Source organism: Cenococcum geophilum, assembly GCF_001692895.1.
Source record: "Cenococcum geophilum 1.58 unplaced genomic scaffold K441scaffold_9, whole genome shotgun sequence".
Classification (NCBI taxonomy): Eukaryota; Fungi; Ascomycota; class Dothideomycetes; order Gloniales; family Gloniaceae; genus Cenococcum; species Cenococcum geophilum.
In genome coordinates, this window is record NW_027137567.1 from 92,879 (window position 1) to 110,570 (window position 17,692).

Consider the following 17,692-nt stretch of genomic DNA (forward strand, 5'->3'; position numbering starts at 1 on the left):
CGCTAATACCTTATAACTCCTAGTATTTATAGACGCTTTCTTCACCAACAACAAGGACCTATCTTTGTAAATTGGCTATGTACTTATACTAGTAGACGCCTTAAATAAGGCAAATATTATTTATTAGTCCTTAATTAAGTGCAAAAGAGTTACTAGAAGTGTATTAGCCTTAGAGCTATATAGTATAGCATATAGTTTTAATATAGGCGCTATAATTAAATCTACGCTAGATAAGGTCTTATAGGTTAACTTACTACTTATTCTCTATACTAACTTAAAGTCCTTATATGGATATGTCTATGTGGCTAAGCGAGTACTACAGCAGCACCCCTATATCTCAGTAACACTAATATCATTAATATTTACAAAATTGAGCCTTGCTTACTTGCTTTCTATATTAGTCTTATTTAAGAGCTAATGCCTTATTTACTTAATTTCTAATAATTAATTGTTGCTGTTAATAACTTAATAACCTATACGCTCGTCTAAACCTTCGCGAATTGTCTATAAAAACCTTAAAAACTTAACTAATAACAACATACTTAACGAGCTAAACTCCTTAGAGGTTACCTACCAGTCTCCCTTACCTTCCCCTATACCTTTAGGCGATACGCCAGCGTTACAGTCTCTATCCTCTATAATGGCGCCTCTCTCTATGGCTTAACGCGAGACTTTAGCCGTTAAAAAAGCTAAAGAATGGCTTTAGTAACTATATAAGGAGGACCTAAGGATTAGAAGAGCTTAGGTAAAGGAGGTTAAGAATTAGGCAACCAACTGGAAAATAAGACTCCTTTAGGAATAGAAGGACTATACTAAAATGCTACATGTCTAAAAAGAATAGGAAGATTAGGCGACTAAACTCTATATATTAAGCCTCGCTATAGTAATAGCGAGATTAGCTACGGCAGTATTATCCTTAACCCCAATTAATAAACTAGGTAAGTTGCTCCTATCTATAGCTAATATCCTAAATACCTTCCTCCCTAGCGTCCCGAATAAAGAGATACTTAAGGTATTTTAGGGTACTTTTTTGCCTAATAACCTCTCTCGCCTTTGGATATACTAGCTCTGGTTTAAGCCTTAGAATAATATCCTTATTATTAATAGCGTCCTTTTTATAAGACCGAAAGAAGGGATAATAAAGGACTACCCGTTTATTAAAGTGTGGGTAGAGGGCTTCCTTAACTATATAATGATTTTAATTATTATATATAAGAATCTTTCGGTAGATCTTATTCCCTAAATACTTACCTTCTATAATTAAGTTATCTAGCTATCTACCACCTACTAAATTGCTCCCTTAATAACTATAGCCTTAGAGCACCACTCTATAATTATTTAAAAGAACTAGTTAGAGCTAGCTAACTAGAAGATCTCTAGTAACTTTCTAGATATCTATTATAATTCTAGTACTTATAAATCCGCATCTATCTTAAAACGCGCGTAAGTAAGTACTAATATCTTAAGGACCTGTTACAGCTTTAATAGAGGGAAGTGTAACTTAGGTAAGGATTGCAAGTTCCTATATACCTATAGCAAGTGCGGTAGCCCGTATACTATAAGGAATTGCAAGTAGTAATTACTAGAGGAAAGTATTAATAAGGAAAAGGAAGAGGAGGAAGAGGATTTTATTAAGCTATACCTATACTCCGCCAAAACTATACTCTACCCTTATAGTACGGGTAGGCTAAATACTATACTATTATTTCCAGTCTTTCTGCCCTTATTTCCTCTACAGGACTCTCCCTCCCCCTTAATTATTTAAGTGTGGGGGCGTTATTTATCCCTATACCCTAGCAACCTCTAACGCAATATTATTGGTATCTTAAAGTTTAGATGCTAGATTAGGGTAGACCTAGAAATTAAGCTCCTCTCCTAGAAGAACTAAGCCTTAATAGCTGTAAATACGGTCCTAATCTTAGAGAAGATTAGCGCCGATCTAGATATAGGCAGGATTGTAATAGTAACGTCTCCTATTATATCCTTACTATTAGGTTTAATACCTAAAGCGGATAAGGGATGGCGCCGTATTTATAACTTATTTTTACTATTTAGCCAATCTATTAACGACTTAATCCCTATAGCATTCGCTATACTATAATATTTAACAGTTAATTAGGTTCTTTAACACGTTATATATATAGGCCGTAGTTGCATAATTATTAAGAGGGACATTAAGGACGCCTTTTAGAATATCCCACTTTCTATTAAAGCTTAACGCCTTATAGGGTTCTCCTAGAAGGGTATAGTATATTTTAAACGTTGCCTCTTATTCGGCCTTCAAACTACACCCTTTTTATTTAATCTTTTTGCAAAGGGATTTTACTAGATACTTATTTAATATATCCCAAACGCCGCCTTAAAGCACTATCTAGATAACTTTATCTTTATACTCTCTGACGCTTCTATCTTCCCTTAATTGCTTAGTATATATAACCAATTAAGTGATAAATTAGGCATCCTATAAAACGAATTAAAGAATATTAAAGGCACTACGGCTAAAGTCCTAGGTTATATTATAGATACTCTAAAGTCTAAGCTGCGTCTTTTTCCTTTAAAATAGGCCACTATAATTAAGGAGATTAATAAAGCGTTAAGTGGTAGATCCCTAACGCTAGTTTAGAGTTAAAAACTAGCTAGTAAACTTGCTTAGAGCGCTTAGGTAATTAGGCTTAGGTGTTTATATAACCGCTCTATCTAGGAGTTTATCTCCACTTTTATAAAGGTAGGTAGTTATTCTTACTAACGGCTAACAGCTAAACTTCGCCAAGACTTGTTATAGTGGAGGGATGCTCTTACCCTTTTAAATAGTATCCTCTTCTTTAATAATACGGATTAAAAATAATTCTATCTCTTTTTAGACGTATCTAGGATTCTTAGTTATAGGGCCTTCTTCTTCCTTAAGGATTCTTAAGGGACAATATGGCCGCCCTATTCGGTATCTCTACCCTAAGACGATTCTTTAAGCTACTACCCTAATACAGAACACCGCCTTGCCCTAATTAATAAGTGGGAGGTCCGAGCAATTACAACCTCGTTTTAGCTCTGGGCAACGCGGTAGGAGTATAGCTTAGTCTATATCTATATAGATAACACGGTAGCACTCTTAGGATTTTAAAATATGGTGGTAAAAGGACTAGGTAATTACCCGCTCCGTAAGATCCTCTAATTAGCCGCAGCCTACGATATTACGCTTTATACGGAGTGGGTTTCCTCTATAGAAAACGGGCTAGCTAATGCTCTATCTCATTTTAATCGCGATAGGGTGTTATTACTATGCCCGCATTGGGATACTTTTAATTTACCGTTACTATACGCTTCTTTATTATATTTAATCTAACGCTAAAATAGGAGACCTAATCCCTCTTAAAGACCCCCTACCTAATTTCTAGATTAAGGTAAAAGCCCCCTTAGAATGCTTTAGCTAACTATTATAGTACGGCCTCTCTAATAGAATAAGAGATTTATACCGTTCCGTAATTAAGAGTTAGGAGGGCTACTACGACCTTTACGGAGCAGTGAAGTACCTAGCACCCCTCTATTACCTAGGAGAATAGATTACCTAATAGATCTTCGGTAATACTAGTTTAGGAATAAGCCGTATTAAACCTACTATAGTTAAAGCCTACGTCTCCGCAATTCAATCCTACTATATTAACGCTAATTATAACACCTCCGTCTTTAATAATCCTATTATTAAGAGGATTCTAAACGGTGCAACATCTATAAATCCCTTTACTATGGCTGAAAGATTGCTAATTACCAAAGACATCCTCGCCTAATTGGTTACCCTAAATGCCCAATCCGTTAAGGATCTTAACTTTAACGCCGCCGTTACTACGGCCTTTATAGGATTCCTTTATCTAGGCGAGATTACCTATACTAAGGCTTAGAAAGATAGCCACGCCTTCTTTACTATAAAATGTACTAGAAACAATATAACGCTAGCAGAGGACTATATAATATTACGTCTAAAGCGTAGTAAAACGGACGTTAATTACTAAGGAGTCTTAATTATAATTGCCGCTTTAGGGCAACNTAAATNCGCAGTTNNAGCTATAAAANACCTNTTTAAAAANNACCCNNAACCNANAAACGCCCCTCTCTTNTACTTTAAGAGATCGGCCTTTATAAGCTACGCGGTTAGGAATAAGCTAAAGTATAGAGTTGCTACTCTTAGCCTTTACTCTAAGCTCTATAATAAACACTTATTTTAAAAAGGTGCTATTTAATACGCTTAAGATAACGGTTTTACAGACGGCTAAATATAGTAACTAGGCCGGTGGTCCTCACAAGCGTTCCAGCTTTACTATTTATTATCCCTAAAAGACCTATTTTGGCTAAGTATAAACTTCTAACATGGAACGCTAATACTATTCTTATTGTTACTCGCCCTAAATGCAATAGGCGAAGGTATTTAGGTATAACGGCGTACAAAAGTGCCTATTTTGGCACTCTAATATATTAACTCAAATCTCTCCTTTCCCCCCCTTTTTTATTTTTTATTTTTTCTTCCCCCTACTTTACCTTGTATAGTACAGGCGCTGCGCTTCTAGGTCTATAGGTATTACGTTTAGTTAAGGTAGGGCAATCCCCTATAAATGGCCTTGCGAATATACCCATTCTTAATTAATACCTTTAAGCCTGTACCCACTAATTAGATTAATTAATCCTCTTCTTCGCAAGCGTGTAAATAATAGATAGATATATCTATGTGGCTAAGCAAGCACTATAGCAGCACCCCTGCATCTTAGTAACACTAATATTATTAATATTTATAAAATTAAGCCTTGCTTGCTTACTTTTCCTCCCACCCACACCTTTTTCTTTGGTTGTATATTTTGGGCTTTATAAATAGATACTGTAGCGATATGCTTACGCACGGGTCTATGGGTATTACGTTTAGTTAAGGCAGGGCAATCCCCTGTAAATAGCCTTGCGAATATACCCATTCTTAATTGATGCCTTTGAGCCCGTACCCACTAATTAGATTAATTAATCCTCTTCTTCGTAAGCGTGTGAATAATAAATAACTATCTTATCTGACTAGGAACTACGCAAAAGAAACGCTTAATAATTAATATAATATGCCTTCGCTAAGCTTATAAACAAAGACAGATTACTAAAGTTAAGTAGATTAATGGAGATACTAACCCTACGGACGCTATAATAAAGGGTAAGCCTTATACGGCACTATTATAGCTTATTAACACAAATTAAGTCAAATTACGGGCCGTAGGGTGGGTTAAACAAACGGATTTAGATTTGGTAGGTATAACGGACTTATATAATACAGAGCCAGCCGCTAAGGCGCTAGTAGTAGGCGAGCTAATAGCGATTTTCTATCCTAGGGATGGAAAATCCTAATTGGCTGGTTTAACGGTATAGCAGAATCCGATAGGTGGAGCGCTCTAGGATTAAAGGTAGAGCTATTGCGTATTATAGACGGAAGAGCTAGTTATTACGTATACGCTACGAATAGTCTAGAAGTAGACTTGACTTTAGAGTGTAGATTAGCCTTCTTTTTAGAGTTACTCCAGTGTCGGAACGTTAATCACGTAACGTAGTTACGAGACTACAAAGCGAGACTAACTGTCTAACCTTGGAGCAACCCCTTTCTTATAAAAATAATCAACTACTAACTTTAACACCGTATACGTACTACTATAAGTGATATTCGTGCACGTTAATAAAGCGAGTATACCGACAGTTAGGTAACCGTATAATAAATAGGGTCTATTTATTAAAAGGGACTTCCTTAGGCACTCTTTCCCTATTTTCTTATAAGGAATTTTTAAGGTTTAACGAGGTCTAAAGAAGAAAGAAGTCCCTTCTTATTTTTATCTATTTATAAGAATTAAGTAGGAACTAGTTTCCTAATACTAATATTTTAAGGAGGAGTTGTTAATCCTCTAGTGGCGTTAGGAGGCTGGGTACTAGCCTCCTTAGTATTATATTATATAGTTACTAGCCTTCCCTAGATAGATAAATAAAGTTAAGTATTACATTTCAACATTATTTAGGCAGCGTGGTTTTTAATAAGCGAATATTTAGCCAATAAAATAGCTCTAATAGTAATATATTTATTTTAAAAATAAAAGATTATATTAAGAATTGGCATATATTAGTAAGTTTTTAAATTAAATTATATAATTAGTTATCACATAATTACGCACCTTTGTACAGTATTTCAATATTAATTCTAGACGTTACTCTAACTCACTTTACCTCAGCAGCAGTAGCAGCAGCAGCAGCAGCAGCAGCAGCAGCAGCAATAATAATAACAACAACAACAACAGCAGTAGTAGCAACAATATAAGTACATCCTCCGGACAGCTCGTACGAAGCTAGCGCCCTTTATAGCTTTACAGGTTTGCCATAGCTTTAGAGCAGCTTATACCCTAGCTTTAGAAGTTTATATAAAGCTAACTTTAACTTAGGGCTCTTATTCTCTATAACGCCGCCGTTGCCGCTGCCAACACCGCCGGTGCCAATGTTAATCCCGTCCTCATAGTAGGACAGCAGCAGCTAGCTCCCTACTACCATAGTCCACAGGCTTAGGCATTGCTGGCCCTTCCAGGGCAGGATATAGAGTTTGTACAAGGCGCGATCTCCCCTTATTAAATAGCAACGCACCGGCCTTTGTATATTAACGCCATCCTCATATAATCTCAGGGTAGGGTAGTGGGTAACCCATACGCTACGTGCCTCAGCGCTCGCCCAGGCTATTGCCCTTTCCTATTATATTATTAGGTACCCGGGCACTTTGGCGGAGTATATAGGAATTATAAGTAGCGTAACTACGCAGCTCGCTGCTCCGTACAAGATAAGGATAGAAGTAGTAGTGGTAGACCTCTGCGCTTACCACAGGCAGGGGCTAGCGGTGCTGGTGGTAATAGCACAGCAGCGGCGCCGTTATTAATTAAGGATGAGGAGGAAGACTAGCTAGGGGGTAACCCCCAGAATGCTATTGTTCTGGCTTAGGTATATATAAGCTTTTATTTAGTATATTAGCAACCTGCATATACCTAGCTAATTAGGGGTGTCGCCAGCACTTATATATAATCTGTGGCTTAACGTGCCGTATGAGCTTAGTAGTCGTCTTATACGATAAAACCAAAACAGATTAGTATATAGATAGGTCCTTAAATTTAAAGCTTTGTATAAGGAATAAGTCAAGTTTCCTTAACTGAGAGTTTAGTTTGGTGCCACTGTTTTATACACTCTACCCATTTAAGAGTCTTAACACCCATTTGTATTCTCTCCCATAAAATTATATAACGTGCTCCTAAAAAGGTTTGTTTAGGTTTATTACTTATTACTAGAATTAATAAGATAGTAATTACTAGTAGCGATAGTCGTGGCCATTATACGCGCTATTGCTCTTAGCACCACCATTAAAGGGCAAAAAGCTTTCTAATATAACTTAGAGGATTACTAATATAGTCGTTATACTCATCTTAGCTCTAAGGTCGAGTAAACTTATTAAAATCCTTAACAATCCGTTTATATAAATTAAGTTCTTATTTAGGCCTAGCTTACCTATATAGCAACCTAGATAGCTAAAGAGTAGTAAGACTCTTAGGCCTAAGAGCTTACGATCGGTAATCCTCCTAGAGTTATTTAACCTTTTTAAGTGCAGCTTTCTGCTACTTTTTTTCCTAATTTGCTCGGATATACTGCGTACAACGTTTAGGATGAAAGATAATTACCGCAGCGTATAATAGGGATTTATTTAACTTAAGGTAGTATTTATTAAACACCTTCTATCCAATTTAAATCCTAGAATAAAAAAAGCTATTCTTCTTATAACGTTCCTATCGTATAATATTAGAAGAACTTTTAAAAGTAAGAGAAGAAGATTCCTTATAAAACTCTACTTAAAATACCTTATAAGAATATCCATTAAAAAGAAAACGTTTAAGATTATTGCGTTATGGCCCTAAGTTTCTAATATGACCCTCTTAAATATCTAAAGGAAATCATGCGTTGTATAAAGCGTAGTCCAATCCTATAGAGTAAGGAAATCTTCGCCTAAGGTCTTAGTATGCTTCTTTATATAAAGGTTAATTAGTAACTTAAGTTCTAAGGCCACCTAAAGTATTTAGTGCCAGCTATTCCACTTTATATAATTATCTAATGGGATTTGTCTTTAAGTAAGAGTAATAAAGTCTCTTATATAACCTAGTAAGCTCCGGGTATATATAATGATATTATAGAGTTTGCTAAGTGCACTAAGGGTTTAAAATTAGTTTCTCCTAGAGTCTAGGTTAACTTTAACTCCTTTCTTATCTTTAATATTGTATAATAAAAGCTTATCTTCTTAAACCAAGTCTTAAAAGAGGAAGGCCTTAATAGCAAGGTAGATAATATAGCCATTACATTAAATTTATTGGTGTAAAGATTTCTACTCTATATTATAATCTTCCTAAAGATATTTTTAGATTATATAATATAAGACATTATTTATAGATATATTATCGGCGACAATAGCACTAAGTCTCTGCACGATACCGTAGTCCTAAAGTATTAAAAGCAGCGTTTGGAACTAGTCCTCTTTACTATATAATAGTGTCGTACAAAGTACAAGAAGGCCTCTTTATAGTCTTTTATTTTAATTAATAAAGTGTGCATAGACGCTAAGTAGAAGATATCTATTTAAGGACGTCTAGATATCTAGTAAAAGGTAAACCTTAGATATTACTAATTAAAGCTTCTTTTATATAACGTCCTTTTACATTATAAATATATCCTAGACTATTTTATTAACTGTAGAATAAGCCATTATAATATAACCCTTAACCTCTGGATTAAGGACCTAACAGAACGTATAGAACTCTGGCCATTTAACAATTTAAAATAGTAGCCTTTATACGGTTATTAATAAAACAAGTGCTATAGTAATAGCTTCCCGGTTAAGTGCAGATTGAAGGACAAGCGCATTAATATCATTTGCCTACTCTATATCGCGGAGCTGCATATAGAGATTATAAAGTTAAGTACTGGTTTTTATACAAATAGGGCCCTCTTGCTTTTTAGAACGGATATTATGCTTAGACCTTAGGTAATATCGAAAATTTATAGTAGACTTTAAGCAATGTACTGTCTCTATATAATACTTATAGTACATAAGCCTTATTCTCTGGTAGTGTATAGCCTCATCTTCGTACGGTAGCCAGGTATGTGCCTATAGCTCGGAGGTCTTCTTTTATTAGGAGTTTAATAACTCCTCTATATTAAGGGAGTCTAATATAGGTATAAAAAGTAATAAACCCGCGTCAGAAGCCATTATTATAATAACTATATATACAATATTAAAGTGTAAAATTTTTTTAAGGGGTGCCAAGAATATCCGTGCCAATATTATAAATACGCCAATATTTACCAATACGCGCTAATATTAATTAGTAACAATATTGATTAATATTATTGGCAGTATATATTACTTTAAAGTATAGAGATTAACCTTTTAATATGTATGCGAGCGGCGGGTGCAGGTTGTGCGAATAAGTAAGCGAATGGCCGAAAGTTCGATTATGTAAAAAGTTACAAATGGTACTTTTGCGATAAGAAACACCGGCTTGTACTTTAGTACCAAAAATTCCGCGCTACAGGTTAATTGGTAGTCTTTATACTTTAGATAATATATATAACTATATATTACTTTAAAGTATAGAGATTAACCTTTTAATATGTATGCGAGCGGCGGGTGCAGGTTGTGCGAATAAGTAAGCGAATGGCCGAAAGTTCGATTATGTAAAAAGTTACAAATGGTACTTTTGCGATAAGAAACACCGGCTTGTACTTTAGTACCAAAAATTCCGCGCTACAGGTTAATTGGTAGTCTTTATACTTTAGATAATATATATAACTATTAATATTGAAAACCACGCTGTATCTGGGTAAGCGTGCCGGTCATTGGGTTTGGCTCATTCCCGAGTCTCGGCAGTTCTCTGGACACTGCTATTTTTGTAAGCCGGCTTCGGAAGCGTTTGCGGGGAAAGATTCTCCGTGATAGTCAAATTCGGATTTAGAGAGTCAAATTTCAGATAAATCTACATCAGGCTAATCACTCTATCGAGAACGGCGTTTAGGGAGTTAGGGTTTTGTAGTCTGTTTAGCAATCGATAAATCCATTGTCGTTATGCCACGTGAACGCTCTTGAATTGCATGAAATTTGGATATTTTCATATCAAGTCTACTTCTTGCGGATGGTTACGTACTCTGCAAGAGATTTAATTCATTCCAAAGTAATACTTGCGCACTCGAAAGTAAATATTTTACTTAAACTGATGAACATTGTTTATTCGGGGAATGTTAAATGCTTTTCTAATATTGGATGAATCGTACGTAATAAGAAGGCTAAACAAGGCGTGAGAGGCGCTTTGCTCGATAGGGCTGAATAAAAGTGGCAAGTTTAGCCGAACTTGCGGACGGAAACTTCACAATTTCACATCTTATTCGCTAGAGCTAATGTGAGCACAGTTAAAGCCAAAAATGTGCCGGATTTTTCGGCTTTCATGTGTCACCACAGCAGCTTACAGCGTCGGCGGTACTATCGGGAAAGACCTTTTGCTTCTGCATGCAGGTACCGGCTTGCCACGTAAAATCAGCGGCAGCTCATGTAGCTGGGTTCGAGTGCGTGGCTGCCATGGTCCCCCAATTCCCGGGATAGTCGTGTGGCTGAGTGTATGTCTCCGACTGACAGATATGACCCGTTAGTTTGGTATACTAATTCTGTTACAAGATGAGGATACACTAAACCCTAAACCCGAAACCCGGGAAGGCTCGCTGACCGAAACCGTCGCTAGCTTCTCAACGACTACTCAAACAGGCAGTCCATAGTCCATTTCTCCTAACACGCATCTTATTCGAGCTAACCGGAAAGCGATGCTCAAATCCTGAGAGTTGTTACATTCCTTAGTTATGGCCACCGAGCAAATCAACATGTGACTTATATATGCCAGAAGAACGAGCTGTGTTGGGCCACGAACAAAAAGCTACACCTTTCTGGAGATTTTTCTCTCGATACCATTCGATATTCTGCTTTCATTATGAAGGGCTTAATAAACTTGGTCGCATGCACAATTGGCTTTGGTGTGGTGGGAGCGACGAGACTGGATGCAGCAAAGTACCAGTAAATGTTCCAATACATTTTCGTCTGCCAAAGCTAATTTTCTGGCCAGTCTCTCCGATTTGGGGACATTGAAAGCAAAGTCACTCCCTAAATATCTCGATAACAATGTATTAGCTCTCCGGCAAAATTCCCTTCCTTAATGGACTAACTTTCTCTTCCAGCCTCTCCCTAATGGCTATCCATGGGGCAGAAAGACAGTAGCAAATACGAATCCCAAAGACGCCCCTAACACCGGAATAACACGTCACTATGATTTTACAATTAGCAGAGGAGAACTTGCGCCTGACGGATACCTGAAGAAGAGCGGCATTCTTATTAATGGCCAATTTCCTGGGCCGCTCATTGAGGCTAATTGGGGTGACTGGATTGAAGGTGGGTAAAGCCTAGTCTATGGGGGTGTTTAGTTTTCCACTAACGTTCCGGAATGTAGTCAAAGTCACAAATAATATCACGGGGCCAGAAGAGGGCACAAGCCTCCACTGGCACGGTATGCTACAAGCGGGGACACCTTGGTATGATGGCGTACCAAGTGTATCTCAATGTCCGATTGCGCCAGGTGAAAGTTTCACGTAAATTTCTTTCTAGTAATTGTTATTGATCTACATTAAGCAATGCAAACAGATATCTATTCCAAGCAAGCGTGTACGGAACGTCGTGGTACCACTCCCACTACTCTGCGCAAGCGGCTGGCGGGCTTTTCGGTGCTCTTGTTGTCTATGGACCCAGNCATGTCTCCTATGATGTTGACGTTGGTCCAATAATACTTGCTGATTGTAGGGCGCTTCTCTTTGAGTGACGCAGTGCTTTGGCTAACCCCACTATAGGGTTCCACAAAGACTACTTCGACATTGTGAAGAACAGTACGTTATTCTCTAATTGCATCGATAAGTTGAAATTACCAATAACGATCACTAGTTATGAGTACTAATCAGACCATATGGGCAAACCCTTCTGACAACACTTTAATCAATGGCAGAATGCCTTATAACTGTAGTTTGGTTAAGGATGGTACGCCTTGCGGCAACGCGAGCTACTCTCAATTTAGATTCCAAACTGGCAAGACCTATCGTCTGCGGCTGATTAATGGCGGAGCCGCCGGAATGGAGTATTTTAGTATTGATGGTCACCAGCTCACCATTACTTCCATCGACCTGGTTGATATTGTGCCATATAATACAACACTTGTGACCCTTGGCGTAAGCTCTATTCTATAAGCTTTTTACTTTCTTTGCTAATGTCCTTGCAGGTAGGCCAGAGAACCGATGTCCTCTTTACTCCGAGAGCCAATGGGACGCAGGCTATCTGGATGCGCACTCTGCAATCTGGCAAATTTTGTCAGCGAGCAGCTAATCCTGAAGGCAGAGCCGTAATTCTATTGGATAATACCCCCGAAACTGCTATTCCAACAACCACTGCTTGGCCTCCGCCAGTCGATGATGGAACTTGTGGGAACGAGCCACTAGAGAACTCGGTTCCTTACTATGCGGAGAAACTTCCCGAACCTTCTGTAACATACAAGATCGTCATCAACTCAATTATCAATGCTACTGGACATCAGCTTTACACTATGAATGGCTATCCCTTCCAAGCCGACTACAACGATCCTCTACTACTCCTGGCTAATGAGAAAAACTATTCGTATCCATACAACCCTGAATGGAATGTCATAAACTTTGGCCAGAACACGTCAATCAGATTGGTGATCTGGAATAACAACACGGGCCCTCACGTAAGTCACTTCTATACGCACCCCCTCTTGATCAAATACTTACTTGCTAATAGCCCATGCATATCCACGGCCACGACATGTTTGTTCTCTACGACGACAACAATGCCTGGAATGGCACCATCGTCAACCCACAGAACCCACAGCGTCGCGATACACACAACTTGCGGCCCCATGGCTGGATGGTGATGCAATATAATGCCGATAATCCGGGTGTCTGGCCTTTCCATTGCCATATCGCCTGGCATTTGTCGATGGGCCTTTATGTCAACCTTATGGAGCGTCCGGACGAGATCTCGCAGTATCAGATTCCGATGGTGATGAAGCAGACGTGTGATAATTGGCAGCAGTACTCTAGCACGCATGTTGTGGAGCAGATTGATAGTGGCGTGTAAGATTCGAGATAGAAGGAGTACTTTGGATGAAGAGGGATGTACCATATAGATTTCTTTTTGACACCATCAGGGATTACATTTTTGGAACTTTTTCTTCAGTGGAAATTTCTTCGATTCTGGTGTATAATAACCTCTCCTGCATATAAAATCGGCCCGGTTAGTATACTACAGTACAAATACTTGATTTTCAATGGAGTTTAGACTACCTTGTCTACCTTAGATAAATCAACGAGCTATGCTGCGTTTTCCCGTTACGTGTTTCAAAGCGGCACTTATCAGGGAGTTCCAGCGTTCAACGTAAGACAAGGACTTCCTTAGAATTCATGCCTAAAGAGTCTGCAATCTCCTTGGCACATATCCAACAGATCTAGTCATCCGAGATGACAAAAGAACCTCTCCTGTTCCACATAGCAGCAGCGAGCGCTAGACGTGCGATCCAGTTTCCCTTAGCGCGGATCACGGCTGCGTTAGGAGGGGGGTCTAGAAATTCTGACCAATTGTCAATGGAGGTTAGGTAGCCAAAATCAGCGCTACTCTTCATTTCGTTAGAAGTGTATTGACATAATTGAGGAAGGGCTCTCTCAGTGCGTCCATAACCTTTAATACTCATACCACGTATGTCCGCTAATTGATTCTATGGTCTGCGCTTGCCGAGGTAAGCTTCACAGCAGGAAATCAAAACGGGACATACGGAAGCAAAACCTGCTCCTGGTAGCCACAGATGAAAATGCCTTAAAAATCAGCGGGCAATCCCGTCAAACTAGGCAGTCATTTCACCAACACACATATTCAGTAATTTGTAATTCTAAATATAGAGTCAGAATTCTAGCTAGTTACGAGGGAGAGTTTCACCAAATGCTTGTTCTATAGAGATACGGCCTGGTAAGTGATAAATTTCTTTAATTTCGCCAACCAGAGCCGGATGACCACTTTATGTAATATGACTGGTTCTGGCCAGTCTTATACTACCAACCCCATTCAACCAGTACAAATCAGCCAACATGTCCCAGCTTGTAGTGCACGATAGATGTCAAGCCACATGCTGACCTTGGTATCTGGGCGAAATAAGGCTGAGCTTCCCGGATACGGCTGAGCTAACAGGTCAGTCGCGAAAGTGTTTGTGGGAGTCTAACCAATAAGTGAATGCCTTCCAGCGCAACCAGATCTTGACGTGATCCTCTGAAGAGCACTTGATTTTCTATAAAGGCTGTCGTCTATCCACCTTTAACAGCAAAGTCTGAAAGAGGTAAATCGTTCTAAACTATCTTGACTGCAACTAAATATCACAAGCAACCACATTTCCCTCAACCTATTCAAACTTCTATTGACAGTTCAATATTTACACCATATCCCAAATATTTTCCTGGAATTCCACCCGGCAAAATGATCAAACTTGCCTACCTTTCCGCAGCCTTCCTTGCTGCTACCATGAATCTCTTCCCAGTGGTTTATGCTTTCAGCCAGGTAGGTATCAATCAAATGACATAAGCTGGCTGGTAGGTAGAGACACAGAATTGTACGAGTGATCTGTTCTATTCAAGGTGGCTCTCGAGGGTCTATATATACACGAGGAAGATGCTAGAATAGGAAAGGAGGGAGGTANAGGCAANAGAGATACGTACTAAGACATACGAAATACGAGGGTAAGCACTAGGGTAGTCTTTACATAGGGTACTAGGNATNAAAGACAATTGTAATACNGTNNAAAGCTACCTCCGTGGCCAACACACCCCCTNAGATCTGACGTAGAGCGGCAGAGCTGGATTACCGGATTAGGCAGTCGGGATAGACGACCTAGTAATAAGCTTTGCTGCTGTCCAAGTGTTAATTTACCAGATATCTTATATCGCGGAGCCCTACTACATTAACGAATTTTTAATGATTTTGCTTTAAGAGAGCTTTAGTTAGTCTATCTGCAGCCATTTTGCTTATTAGTACCCACTATACAACAAAGCTTCCATTTTGGACCTCTTAGCAAAGCCAGAATTAATGGATATCTACGTGTCGGAGCTTTATAGATACCGTAGGAGTCTCTTTCATCACGATCCGTACTAACTACTAATTATCACAATTAATAATAACGTCCTATTCTAGGTCAAATCTAATGGCCTTAAATATCCGCACTATATGCTCGACCTCCCCACCAACATATGAGAGAGCTAGGAGTTCTGCCTCTATAGTAGACTTAGTTACTACCTTTTATCTAGTTACCTGCTATGCTATAGGCCTATTAAATAAGCTTATCAAGAAGCCCTGTAAGCTCTAACGTGTTAGAGCATCGTCAGCAAAGCTAGCATCAGAAGCAGCTTTTAGAACCTAGTTTATCTCATACGGCGTAATAGTAGAGAACTCGAGAGCGAGGTATCTGGTATTATAGAGATAGGTAAGCAATCTATTAATCTCCGCAAGATAAGCTAGTAACGGATTTTGCAAGAACTCAGCCAGCTTACTAACAGAAAAAGCGACGTCTGGTTGTATAGTAGATGTAAAATACGTTGCAGAACCTATACGGCGTTAATATCCTTTCATCTAATTTAGCGTAGCTTCTCCTTCATACGGTGTTAATTCCTGGCCCGATAGTGGTGTAGCTAATAGCTTTAGATATTCTAGATGGTATACTAAGACTAGCTTCTTAAGATACTAATCTAGACAGAGCCAGAGCTTTCCCTTTTATCAATCTCGCACAATATAAGTATTTAGGAATGACGTGAATTAAGATATTTTGCGGATCTCAAATCAATCTTATAGCTACTTTAGGATATCCTCCATCTGCTGTCGACAGCTCGGGTGTCCTACAATTAAGATATCGTCGACGTAGAAGAATATAAAGATAGGTTCGGTAGGGTATACGTAAAGATATAGCTTATCCGGTACCGCTTTTAAACCCATACTTTGCAGAGCAGCAGACATTTCCAAAAACCACAATTTTAGAGATTTCCGTAGTCCGTACATTGCCTTTCTTAGACGGAGAGAGAATCCAAGTAGTAGGTCTATACCCTTAGGGGGAATAAGGTAGACCTTATTGTCAACTAAGGCATTAATAAAGGCGTTAACGGCATTAATCTGTATAACGTCTAGGTCAAAGCCGGTGATAAGAGCGTAGAGCAGACAGAAGGTCCAATAGGCTACTATAATAGCTTTAACCTCCTCTTATAAGACTGCTTAAAGGTCTCTATAAACGACCAGACGAGCTTTAAATCTTATAATAAAGCTATCCGAATCTTCCTTGTACGTAAAGACCTATATAGTAGGAAGTCAATAAACCTTCTTAACTAGTCATACCTCGTCCTAGGTATGTTTTCCTATTAAGGCCTTTATCTTAATATAAGTAGCTACTTTAAACTCCGTAGCGTACCTATAATTAAGCATCTCTTTCCATGACTTTAGTGGTAGTGGAAAGTCATCTTAATATCCGTACGTCTTTATAGCAGCAGTATAAAACGCGTAAGCCAATAGTGTCGTATCTAGATTAATAATATTATCACCGTCACTATTTTAAACCGCAAAGGCTCGTTATTATAAATCCTAATTTAGTATATCTTTCTTCTTTACTATAGGCCGCTTTTCACGGCTAGAACGTCTTTTACCCCCTGATGATAAGCCTACTATCGTCTAAGGTTCAGAATAAGGTATAGGGTCTATAAATAGTAGTTCGGTAACTTTAGAAGATAACTAAGTAGTAGATAATGTCTATGGCGTAGATACTACCGTAGATAGTAATTGCTAAGGCGCTAAAGACGCTAATGGTATAAACAGTTCTGGAGTTAGCTCTAGGGTAGGTAGCTAACGGAGTTCTTTTATTAAGATCTAAATACTTTTTAACATAGGAGTAACGTCAATACTTGCCAAATGCGGTAGTCTTATATCCAGTTCTTTGTCAAAGTTCTCTATCTAGTCCTTACTGCCATCTTAAAGATTATCTAGTAGGTCCTAGACTTACTAAAAACGGTCCTTTTAAGCCTACGAGATAATAAGGTATTCTAGTATTTTAGGAGATTAATATCTCTTTAACTTATTAATTCGTATATTACAAGATCGGATAATATAGTTAGTGGTTAGTATCCATATCCTATAGATATTTAACGCTTCTATACTAATAAGATAGCCTATTTAGGCTTATAGCTTAAACTTTACCTTCCTAGGAATGCCGTGTTTAATAAGCACGTAGGTTAAAGATCCGGCTATACAAAGCCTTGCTAGCCATAGCTTCTGTTTATACAGCATCTTAAATAGGGTCTTCTAGTTAATAGACTTAATAGGAGTTTAATTAAGTAGGAACACTATAAGGAGTATAAACTCGGGCCATAGATCTACGGGTAACTTTACTTCAATAATAGCAGTCCTTACTTATTCGGAAATGGCTCTCCCTAACCTCTCTATAGGTCCATTTTAAGCAGAAGTATCTAGTGTTAATTACTTAATAATACCTCCGTT

At 38.3% G+C, this 17,692-nt stretch overlaps 2 protein-coding genes across 2 annotated transcripts; one reads left to right on the forward strand and one right to left on the reverse strand.

Annotated features, from left to right (window-relative positions):
• Nucleotides 1-7,175: 7,175 nt before the first annotated feature.
• K441DRAFT_547440 (uncharacterized protein) lies at nt 7,176-7,367 on the reverse strand (the record flags this gene model as incomplete). Its single annotated transcript, XM_067642910.1, has 1 exon — nt 7,176-7,367. A coding segment is annotated over one exon (192 nt), but the record flags the coding sequence as incomplete, so codon positions are not given.
• Nucleotides 7,368-11,054: 3,687 nt separating this feature from the next.
• Nucleotides 11,055-13,432, forward strand: K441DRAFT_742834 (laccase-like multicopper oxidase; the record flags this gene model as incomplete). Its single annotated transcript, XM_067654395.1, has 9 exons — nt 11,055-11,137; nt 11,187-11,244; nt 11,299-11,509; nt 11,568-11,706; nt 11,759-11,910; nt 11,962-11,997; nt 12,053-12,333; nt 12,384-12,866; nt 12,920-13,432. The coding sequence occupies 9 exons, from the start codon at nt 11,055-11,057 to the stop codon at nt 13,256-13,258; spliced, it is 1,782 nt and encodes a 593-aa protein (XP_067506912.1). The 3' UTR covers nt 13,259-13,432.
• Between the last annotated feature and the right edge of the window lie 4,260 nt (nt 13,433-17,692).